Here is a 12,414-nt window from a genome sequence, read left to right on the forward strand (position 1 = left end):
ATACAATTATCCAACAAAATATTCAATCTCAATTATCAAAATTTATCATTTAATCACTGAAAGATGTATATATTTTCTTGTGGAATGAAATATGACTGATAATTAAATTTCAAACAGTTAATATTACATCAAGTCTACGGGTTTCAGCTATCCTCTATAAATAGCAGTGGCAAGGCCGAGAATCGGCAACGCTAATCTCATTTCTTTCTCTACTGCCATTATAGCGTGTGCCTCAATGTAGTGAGATGGTTCACGTGGATTAGTTATTGGGAAATAATCACAAATCGTTTTTCGAAATTAGCTTATATTTACACAATGTAACATGTGCTCATCATGGTACAACAGCATCTCTTAACAAGATAGTCTTAAAATCTAGAAAACATCATTATAAAAAGAACTCTAAAACTATAAGGAAGAAACTTTACCAGCATTATTATTAACCGAAACAAGAATGAACTGTAACACAAATCAATTTTGAAAATCAACTAATCCAAAACTTAATCAACTGTCCGATATTTCAAATATAACATTAGATATAACAGTCTTTAACGCCATACAATATTAATAGTTCAGAAGTGTAGCAAATATTCAAGTTTTTTTTCTGTGTTTTGAATTGTAAATTGAGTGTCTAATTGAAAAATTATTACAAATATAAAAAGTAGCTTCGTGATACAATAAAAAAATCTATTCAATCCAATATCATAGCTGAACAGCTATGGAAACAGTTGCAGAATCGACATGTCAGCAATAATAAAATATCAATCATTTATCACAATATTCTAGTGGAAAAAATATGTATGTTCAGAAGAAATAGGGAGCCTATAAATAAAGCTGATATCAGCCCCTCTGATGAAGAAGCTCACTTTCCAAAACTTGAAATATTTTTCAAGTAAGCATAGTAAGAACAAAATATGACAAATATCAAGTTAATCCACCATTTAGCACAGTATAGTAGTTCTAGTGGCAAAAAAAATTATTTCAGAAGAAATAGTAAACCTATAAAGCTGACAAACCTTTGATGAAGGTCATTTTCCACCACTTGAAATATTTCACATTCAAGCATAGTAAGAACAATATGACTGTAATATGAACATAGTAATGACTGATAATAAGAGTGTTTATTTCAATATTGTACTGACAGAACATGAAACAAAAATAATTGAAACAACACTAACAGTTCTTGTTCTCATATTTAAATATTAAAAATCTCCATCAGACAACTTTTTATTTAGTACAAATATGATAGAAAAATTATGATGGAATGATAAGTTAATGTTACTACTATTTCCAAACGAACATGACTGAAAATACTGCTAAACATGATACAAAATTGTAAAGAAATTCTCTCGACAGCTTGAAAATAATATTGTTGTGAGCGACACTTAAAATGGCCCAAATAGTTGAAACAGCAGATTATGATGAGTGTTTTTAGGAATTTTCACTGCACTGCCTTCAATTCCACCTGGAAGACAAGTGTACTGTTGGGTGGAATAGCGGGGGGAGCTCCTCTACTGCCGTACCTGTAAAAAATATTATAATATTAGAAAAACTTCGAAAAAATGTTCAACTAGTTTTTGATTTTCCTGGTCAAGTAGTTTCTTAATTTGACATTAAAAAACCTATTCTGTTATTGATTTATGGAGCGTTTGTTCGTAGCTACAGTATAACTCCAATTTATTATACGAATCAATTAGGACCAGACACCATTTGGTAGATGAATCAAATTTTTGAATAACACGAGTTTTCATAAAAAAATCGGGAAATTTAGAAAAAATGTCTAGCCTTCAAAAAATGTCATTAGACAAAGCCGATAGCTCTATCCTTTTCAACCTCTGCACTGTTATAAAATCGTTTTTTGGCTGAGACGAAATAATATTTATATTATTGTGTTGTAATAATTATACAGAGTGTTTCAGAAGTGGTGTCGAACATTTTAGGATATTGTTCGTGGATGATAGGAGACTTCAAAATAATGTCCTATTTGGAGTGCCCAAAACTCAGAGGTTATCCTTATAGCTGTCATTTCGTTTCTTTTCACTTGGGAATTTTATCTCAAAAACGAAATGTTCTATTGATCTGAAATTTGGCATGAATATTTATGCTATGAAGACTCACTCAACTTTCAAAATAATAAAAAAAAATCTATTCCCTCAAAAATAATTTTTTTCAAAGTTGAGTCTCTTCATAGCATAAATATTCATGCCAAATTTCAGATCAATAGAACATTTCGTTTTTGAGATAAAATTCCCAAGTGAAAAGAAACAAAATGGCAGCTATAAGGATAACCGCTGAGTTTTGGGCACTTCAAATAGGACATTATTTTGAAGTCTCCTATCATCCAAGAACAATACGTTAAAATGTTCGACACTACTTCTGAAACACTCTGTATAATTTATGAATGAATAAATAAATAATTTTAAAAACATAATAATATAATGTAACTACCAGAACATTCAATCTCAATTATGAAAATCTATTATTAAAATCGATTTTTTCAAGAATAAAATATATTTGAGACAGAGTTTATCATTATTACATCAGATATACAGGAATAACTTGAATAACGGCTTCCCTATACAGAAGGCTGTGATAATGCAGAGAATCAGCAACACTGTAGTTCTATAATTTCGACTGACGTGAATCTCACTATGGGATAAATGCTAGGCACAATTCAATAAATTCAATGAGACACAACCCGGCAACAAATGTGTTGACTAACTGAAAATATTATCCGTATTAAAAGATATCAATTTGACAACGCTGATATTTCGTCCATGTTTTAGGGGAGAGACCATATTAGGCGTTTTTCAGGCGACAAACCAATCATCTCTATACTATAATAAAGAAAAAACCGGCTTATACACGTACGGGATAGAAAAATTATATTTGACGCATCATCACGTCTGAACAACTGGACTGATTTACTTTAAATTTTGCATATAGATTCTTAATTAACCGAGGATTGTTATAGGCCTATTTGACAACGCTGGACTTACGCGAGGTTTGGCGGACAAACAATGGTGCGTTGGCCGCCTACTTTCATGCCGGCAACACCCTCGTCCCAGGCCTTGATCACCTCGTTGCGTCCCAGGCGGAACTTGAACGGCGCCCCGCCACGCCGGCACGAGTCGAATGTGCGGCCTGTCGACTGCAGCCGACCCTCGTACCACACCGAAACCTGCAGTGAGATGCACCTCATCAACTAACCCTGTCTCCCACCTCCTCACTGTTGCCAAATTGTTCATAGACAATCTATGTATTTAATGCACACTTCAACCCTGAGACCAGTAACCACTGAATCAAGTTTAATACGTCGAATATAAGGGAATGATGAGTAAGTTGCAGAAACGCATTAAAACTTATGTTTTTTCTAAGATACCTATAATTATCCTATACTATTAAACAATCAATTTATGTTTATTTGTTTATATTTATGTTTGTATGTCACCGGATTTCGAAAACGGCTTTAACGAATCTCACGAAATTTGGAACATAGTAGGTTTATGAAATAAAAATTCGATTGCATTATTTATTTATTTGTGGAAACAATAACAAATCATATAAATATGGTTGGGAAGGAACAACAGGCTTGGCCCATTAAGTCTCATCCTTGGGAAAACTCGCTGAACGACATTAAAAGGATAATAACTATTCATCCTATCGTCGTCTGTCGATAATGGAAGTGAGTGAACGAGGGCATGTGTGTGCAACTGAGACAAAATTATGACTCAGGTACTTAGTGCCGGTTGCTCAAGATCCGGTTAAATTTTAATCCTGATTAATTCCAGGAGAACCAGTCTTTTTAAAATGGTCTTCTCTGATTTGGTTCACGTGGAATTAATCAGGATTAAAATTCAACCGGCTTTTGTGCAACCGGCCTTTGTGAGATTTTTGCATTCCACTGGAAAATCTCAACCCACTGTGATTGGATAGAACCTTTCTGTATAAACTATGAATATATTATAATTTTCTCTTTCGTAATAAATTTTCTATGCTTTTGCACTCCAGTGCGATGCTTGGTCCCTCGATATTTATTCAATAATTTGTCCATTCCACACACCCAACTTAAACTTGGCTGTGACGTCATTGTCAAATTCCATCAATTTCAAACAGCTGATCATGTGTACTATTTGAAAATTTGCTCGGCTCGGCAACGATAGCAAGGCAAAACGATAGGAGCATTGGAGCATCAGCATTTTAAAACTTGGTCACGCGCGCTTTGTAAAAAAAAAAGAAAAAGAGAGGAAAAAATAGAAAAAAAGGAAGAGAGAGAAAGGCGAAAAGAGAGAAAAAGAAGAGAGAAAACCAGAAAACTAAAATGAGAAAGAAAAAGAGATGAGAAAGAGAATGAAATAGAGGAAGATAAAGAAATAGAGAAAGGGAAAGAGATAAATAAAGAGAAAGAAAAATAAATCGAGAATGAGAGAAAGAAATAGAGAAAGTGAAAGAGAGATAGATAAATAGAGATAGAAAAAGAAAGAATTTCAAGTCGAATTTTTCCATATAGATTCTCAATTTACCAAGGATGGTTATAGACCTATTTCAAATTCTTCAAGATTCCAGTAGGTCATGTTTTCAGTTTGTCAAGTTGCTAGTTAGACCCTTGCAGGGAGCATGGCTTACCTGCTAGTGTAGTAATTAAGTGTAGTGAACTACAAAAATATTCAACCTCAAGACCACGTTAAGTTGAACGCACTTGCAGAAATGATAATAGATCAGTGTTAATTTGATAGCCGACTGCAAACACGCACTCTTAAATGTTTTCCTTCTATAAAACCTGTATTGTTGTAGAACATGTACTGTGCACCTTGTCTGAGGTATCACCGCAGGGATAACAATACGTCCTCACATCAAATGTGGTAATGCCGTCAAAATATCATCTATACAGCAGTTTTATCACTACCTATTTTTCTAAATAAAAAAATTTCTCACCGCTACTAAACGTTCCAAAACAGTCGAATGATTCTTGATTACTAAATGGCAGTATGTTCACATAAATAGTCTGTGTAAAATAAATTGAGACTTGGCCCTCCATAGGAAGAAATTACAGTGTTGCCAAATCGTGTAAAATTGCAACTTTCTCAAATGTCCAATTCAACATCAGAATTGGATGTAGAATATCATCCTCGATATCCTAGTAGTGCTAGAAAAGATCCAGGGTTGAAGGATTAAAAGGAAATTTAACTTTTATGATAAAATTGGAAACATCGCGAAAATTTGTTTTTCTTTTGAATATCACTTCTCTTGAATCATGGGGCGTCGTAATGCGTAATAATTTTATATCAAATTAACGGGGAGAATGTCTACTTTCTATTGGTGTCTGGATAATTTTGGCGCGATCCCCAATGCACGTGCCTTGCATTGAAATCACCACCAAGAATATAATTCTGATAATTAGAATACTTCAATTCAATTATTCATAATTTCAATTATTGAATACTAATAATTATGTCCTACATGATTATTGAAAACCAATGATTAGAATAATTATCAACTTATGATGGATGAAATTACTGTCGAATTTTAGAATAATTTATTGTCAAAGCGGTAAGTTGGAATTTTCCGTGTTTCTTCGCTTAAAAGTTGTTTACAACCTCCAAATAGCTAAATATGGTGAGAAATCTCGCCAAACGCCAAGAGTCGCCATGTTGTTTATCAACCTTATATGTGAGGTCTTTCAGGTCTGTTCACAGTGATGTCGATTGAAACTTTGCCCGATGCCAAGACATTGATTGGATAGAAGCATGTACGGAAAAAGATGATTTTGAAAAAAAAAATTCTGTGAAAATTGAGTTTTAACCTCTTTAACCTCAAAATTGTTCCAGCAGATTTTCAACTTGAATGTGTAACGCTAGTTCGCCTCCATGGTGCACATTGGGTAACGTTAAATGGACTAGCAAATAATGGCGGTCAGACAAACTTATGTTCTCCTGACCGAAAACTGCACATCTCAAAAGAATTTGGAAATATACAGTGTGTATCTAGGCATTTGAGACTCATGAGCTATATAGGCTATTTGTTGAGTATCTGCCATACGCTAAATAAATAAATAAATAAAATGTACGGAAAAAAATGAATAGAGCTGCAGTGTGACATGTGTGATGCTAATTGGAGATATAGGTAAATGGGCTTCGGCAAACGACTGTGCAATAGTGACCAACCATTTATGTCAGTGATTTTAATCTACGTCTCACATAGCTATGTTTGATTTTATGTAACGACTCTGCAACCGGGCCTAAAAGTTGAGTTAACATTGAAATTTGGAACATAAACACCCTATACCATGGGGTATCTTCTCTATAGTATATGAGGATAGGAATGATCGCCTACCGTTTGGCCAGGCTTGGCAGCTGGTCCATTGCCAACCTTCAGGTCCTTTATCGTGAGTCCGTTGCTCAAGCGCTGTTTCTTGGCCTTGTTTTTCTGTTGGCTGTTCTGTTGCTGCTGCTGCTGCTGATTGGGCACCTGTTTCTGCTGATTGGGTGTGTTTGACTGCTGCTGCTGATCAGCTGCTCCTCCCTTGCTCTTTCTCTTGCGCTTCTTGCCAGACTGCTGCTGATTATCGGGACTGGTTCCCTGCTCAGAACATCATTTCAATTAGATTACTTTATTCATTTGCCAAAAACAAAATATATGAAAACTTTACAAGAGATAAGCCACTGCACTGAAGCGATACATACACATACAAGAACTTCAGTAACTAAAAATGAGTAATAAAATATTATATTCACTTTGTCTTTATTATTTTGGGCTACTTTTGAATATAAATAAAAATTGAAATCTAATGGAATTATATAGCCGAAACATGTCGAGATTAAATAATTTAAAAAGGGTACTTGAATTTCAATTTTTATAATCATTTTGTACAAAACTATAATATACATTCATTGATATGATAAACCAGCTGTTTCCAATATCATAACCAATATCAAATATCATACCAATATGAAAAATATGATATTGATAAACCAGCTGTTTATATGCGTTGCTATGATTAATTAGATAGTTATCTCAGTTTTTGTTGAATAAAACCCAAGTTCACATCAGAATTGGATACTTCTTTATTACAATTAAAAAACTGAGATAACTATTCAATTAATAATAAATCATATTAACACACGAGTAGTCGCGCCCGCGGCAAATTGTCGCACAATCGTAACTTTTGTATGTAGCTTTGGGAATTTCGTTTTCCAAGGTTGGCAGCTCATGTAATCCTCGCTGTGACTATCCTCTAGACAACCTTGAACAGTTTGAGGATGACAGAATGAACGTTGACTAATTTCAATATATAGGTATTATCTTCCTATTTTATATTTCATCTTCTGATTTAAACTTTCATTATATTTTTATTCTATCTAGATGTCGAAAAATGGGTCAAATAAAGAAGGAATATTCATTCCATTCATGAGTAAATTATTTTATCCCATAAAAATGATAAATTCTAACAATAAATTTGCAGTATGTATTTTTGGAATCTCCTCCATGTATTATGTTATTATATACTATTAAATAGTATATAATAACATTAAAACACGTTGAGAAAGATTTGAAATTAATAAATATTGAAAGAGCATTGTCAAAACCAATTGTTTACAGTCTAGGGAGCCATAAGGGTTTGTTTTTGGTTAAGGAGCCATAAGGGTTTGTTTGGTTAACTTTGTTTTTTTAAATAGGAAGGTGGTCATGCAATACATGATTTCGATACGGAATTTCAAGAAAATATGAATGTTGAAAACCGCACATCGATATCTCAAACCATTTCGAAGATATTCACATTATTAATCAATACCATGAAAATCAGAAATTAAATGCATAAGTGGTATTGATTAATAATGTGAATATCTTCGAAACGGTTCAAGATATCGATGTGCGGTTTTCGCCATTCATTGTCTTGAATTTCTGCATTGAAATCATGTACCACCTTCTTATTTAAAAAAACAAAGTTGCATTCAAAATGGCGGATCAGATTTTAAAAGTCATAGTAAAGTAGTATTTTCAATTTGAGTAGGATCCTCAATCACACCCACTGTCAAATTACCTTTGTGTATGAGATATTGAGCCGTTCTTGGACTTTCACCCACCCTGTATAATTCTTAAAAAGCAAAATTTCAAAAAACCTTGGAATCTCATAGAATTCTATCAACACGTTTGGCCGTAAATGCGTTACAAACATACAGGCAGACGAAGGAAAAATCGAGTGAAACATAGACCTCCTTTCAATTTACATAGTTATTACAACTGAATATTCATTTTATAAATTACATAAAAAAAAACTGCGTAACGGGTCTAAAAACTCACTCCATATTATATTCGAGTCATTCTTGAACTTTTTCGAAAATGTCATTATTCAGGGCATCATGATTACTCACGAGAATTATACACAGGTTGAATAAGTTGAATCAAAGAAAGTAGTGCAGAACTGTGACTGAGAAGTAATTCGTTTTTTCATTTATTTGCTTTTGCAAACAGACGACTCATTTGATGTAATAAATCTTTATTAATTCTTTATTGATTCATAAAATGAATATATCATAAAAATGATCGGAGAGAAAAAATAAAGTGACCTTGTGCTATCCTCTCCCAAATTCAAATAAGGTTACAACTAGATAAATTTAAATATATGCTAAAACGCTATTAATTTTAAACCATGATAGTATGAATGAGTGGGTGGCTGTTGGGTGGCTGGTTGGAGTAAGTGATAACGCGCCGGTCTAATAATCAAGAGAACCCGAGTTCGAATCTCGACCGGGGCAAAAAGTTTTTGACCACAGCACAGGCACATAAATATGGCCACCCCGTCTTCCGGAGGAGACGATAAGCCGTCGGTCCCGGTACCTGAAAAGTAGTCGACATCTCTCATCATCATCCCTCTCACTCATTACCCACGCACATGCCTAAGAGCCCTATGTGGGCATCACCATCAGTATTATTATTATTGATACAACTCACATTGAGCATTTTACCAGCCGGAGTCTGTGGCTTGCTGGTGGGTGTCTGGGGCTTGGAGGCTGGTGTCTGGGGCTTGGAGGCGGGTGCCTGGGGCTTGCCCCCCTTGGCGGCAGGGCTTTGGCCACCCTTCTTTGCCTGTGCCTGCTGCTGCTGCTGCTGACCCTTCTTCAACTTCTGGACAACTTTCACAACCTCCTCCTCGTCCACATCCTCCTCCTCCTCCTCTTCATCATCATCCTCTTCCTCTGTCTCTTCATCATCATCTTCGTCATCGTCATCTGCAATCAATTTATTCATTATTATTAATACTAGTAGTTCTGTGAACAGTAGACCTCGCGCTCAGTAAGTTACATTGATCTGTTGTTATGTTTTCTCAAAAATTAATAAATAATTTATCAATTTAAAATGTCTAGAAAAAATTAGTATTTTCAGAAATACATTAAATTGAATAAAAATAAATAAATAAATGAAAGTGTCCCCAGAACCAGTGATGCTAGTGGAAAAATCCAACAGCCGATTACTGATCACGGAGGTATAGTGCTTTTGCATACCTATGACTCAAACACCTTCAATATGAAAGTGGATCTAAGGGGTATGCATGACACATTTCAAAACAATGCAAGTCCTTCAATACCATAACGATATGACTTGAATAGTGAGGTTCCCACTATAGTGAGGTTCACGTTATAATGGCAGTATCTGATTAGCATTAGTGTTGCAGTAGAATAGTGTAGTGTTATTATTATTCGACAAAGCATCTGAAGGGCCCTACACACCTACGGATTTGGCTCGGCTCGGCTCGGGAGAAATCCGTGAGTGTGTAGGCGATTTTATTGCGAGCCGAGCCAAATCCGTCCAGGGCTACTGGCGCGGCTCGGGCGAAATCCGTGCGTGTGTAGGCTCTCCCGGCCGGGCGCGTGTAGTTACCAAAAATCTAAATCGCCTAAAAATCGAGATAGCAAAATTTTGATTTCAGATTAGGATTCAGCGCCCTTGAATTAGTAGAATGGTTCGCGAGAACTCTAAAAAAGTCGAAAATAAAAACTCTGTGAGCACTTTAATGTTATTATTGAAGAATCCTATTTCTATGAAGAATTTGGTTGAACTTTTAGCAAGAAAGTACTAGTACTGTAAAATAATAATACCAGTGTTTCCCAAAAATTTTTATAAGCTGTAGAATAAACATATTTCAATTATTTATTCAATAAAAATGTACTTATTTTTATATTATTCTTGCCTACTTATGTGAAATTTTAATGAGGAAAAATTGAATCACTATTTTTTGTCTCTATTTTTACAGGATAATATCGAGTAAGACAACCTTTTTCAATCAATGAGCTGTCATAGTATTTTGAATACTATATTACACAAAATGTGAAAAGTTTTATACTGTACTTATTGGGAGCTGGTTGAGGCTTTACAGTATCAAGTATAAAGGTACAATTCTCTCTCTATCTACTGCTAAGCTGTGTGAATTGAGAGTTGGTGTGTGTCTGTGTGAGAAAGAGAGAGAGAGAGATTGATTGATTTTATTAATAGTGTGCTAGGTCTCGAACGACCCATTGAACAAAAACAGCATTACGAAATATATATCCAGATAATTAAACAAAATAAACGATAGTACCATGAACAAAATAGTATTAATGCAATTAAGAAAAAGATAAATTAGTAGATAATTGTATAATGACAGATGAATTGTTATAGATCTATCCAGAAAGCTCTATCCAGGAGGAAGAGAGAATAGAGAAAAATAAGGGGACAGGGAGAAGAGTTGGAGAGGAAAAGTAAAACAAATATATAATTAAAAAGAAACTACGAATAGAGCATAATTACTTCTAAGTGGCGTTGAAAGATCTGATAATGAAACTGCACTTCAGCGGATCTCAAGAAGCCTACTGAATTCACATCCGTCAGAGAGAGCGAGAGAGAAAGAGAGTGAGAGAATGTGTGTGTAGAGAGACAGATAACATAACAATAAGGAGGAAATAGAAGTGAAAATAGTCGGAGTTGAATTCATATTCATAATTGATTTTCTGGTTTCATATTTGGATTCATCTTTTCAACGTTTAAAATTAAAAAAAAGTTTTAAAAATGTTCTTTTTCTGACCTAAACTCTTAAGTGTTCAAACACTTCTAGAAACCTTTCCCTTTGTGAGCAAAAAATTATTATCTCATTAACCTAGTATGTTTTTACTATGATAATAGAAAGCTACATTAAAAACAGCCATAACTCCCTTGTTTTCGGGTATTTTCCAAAATGGGACTTAGGCTACGCTTTAAAGAATTTGGGGTAGCAGAATTCACATCTGAAATCAAAATTCCTCTATCTCTATTATTGGACGATTTAGATTTTGGTGGAGAGGATAGCGTTGAAAAGTAGGGCAGGCCAGGCTCGCGTTGCTTACTACTAGTGTGTAGTGATTTTGCTCCGAGTCGTTCAAGGACACGAGCCAACACAGACCAAATCCGCCAGCCAAATCTGTAGGTGTGTAGGGCCCTTAAGGATCTAAGGGGTATGCATAAAGCATTTCAAAACAAAGTAAAAACAATTCTAATTATTTAATTTGATACAAGTTTTTTTTTTTATTTTTTTGTTTGAAGAGGATTATCTTGAGAGCAATAAGCAATAGTAACAGAATTACAATCATTATCTCTATCATATTTAGTGTAGTATTCTGTTTAGTGTTTTTTGTGAATATAGATCACTCTTGTCAAAGATCTCGCATAAGTTTTGATTTCCTGCAGATTGCTATTTTTATTTTTCAATCAGGCTCTCTGTATTTTTATGTGAGACTGTTGGATACTCTTGAAGATGTACATTACTTCTGTGGCCCGTGTCAAAGTTAGATAGTTAGTTATTTAGAATTGAATAAGAGGTCGGATTCTTCGTTTCTTAGGAAGAAAGAGTTTCTTCTTACTACAATTATTTCCTCAACATGTGTTTAACACTAATTAATCTAGCTCTGGAAAAGAGGTCCTCGTATTGTAAGGAGTGCAGAGATCCATATAAAAAAACTTAATCCATTTTCATTTCCTAAAAAATCTATCAGGTATTGAATGAATACGATATGAGTATCAATGATTGCTTAGGGTGAAATTTCAAGACCGAATCCTCAAGGATATCCCGAGAGGTTTCAGACTAAACCATGAAGATGACAAATCTTGTGAACTAGAGTTGATTTATCTATCTAGTCACAACCTGACTTCAATTATTCGAAAGACTGTTAATACCACAAGTCCAAAATTGCTGTGATTCCAGTTAGTAACTGTTGAAATATTGGAACAATAGCTCCAGATAAAATTGTAGTCACTTTAGAAGCTCTTTTTGTGCTCTACAATCTGAGATCAGGTATAGCGATCTATCTCATATTCCAGGTACACCTGACAACAATGCTCCTTGTATTGTGAAAAACACCTAATTTTCAGCTTCAAGCATCATCACCAACTACATTGTCCTCACATTGA

The 12,414-nt window shown here is 34.5% G+C and overlaps 1 protein-coding gene across 2 annotated transcripts in view; it reads right to left on the bottom strand.

Annotated features, from left to right (window-relative positions):
• Positions 1–287: 287 nt before the first annotated feature.
• LOC111043757 (46 kDa FK506-binding nuclear protein) overlaps positions 288–12,414 on the bottom strand; it is a 33,314-nt gene continuing 21,187 nt past the window's right edge. Inside the window, exons 7-10 of one of the 2 annotated variants that reach the window (XM_039435408.1) lie at positions 8,950–9,227; positions 6,331–6,576; positions 2,997–3,178; positions 288–1,520 (exon numbers count right to left, since the gene is read on the bottom strand). In XM_039435408.1, coding sequence (XP_039291342.1) covers positions 1,439–1,520; positions 2,997–3,178; positions 6,331–6,576; positions 8,950–9,227 — 788 coding nt within the window. In that variant the 3' untranslated portion in view covers positions 288–1,438. The remainder of the gene's footprint in view (positions 1,521–2,996; positions 3,179–6,330; positions 6,577–8,949; positions 9,228–12,414) is intronic. The other variant, XM_039435409.1, reaches the window with a different exon arrangement.

The sequence above is a fragment of the Nilaparvata lugens genome, chromosome 9 (assembly GCF_014356525.2).
Source record: "Nilaparvata lugens isolate BPH chromosome 9, ASM1435652v1, whole genome shotgun sequence".
NCBI lineage: Eukaryota > Metazoa > Arthropoda > Insecta > Hemiptera > Delphacidae > Nilaparvata > Nilaparvata lugens.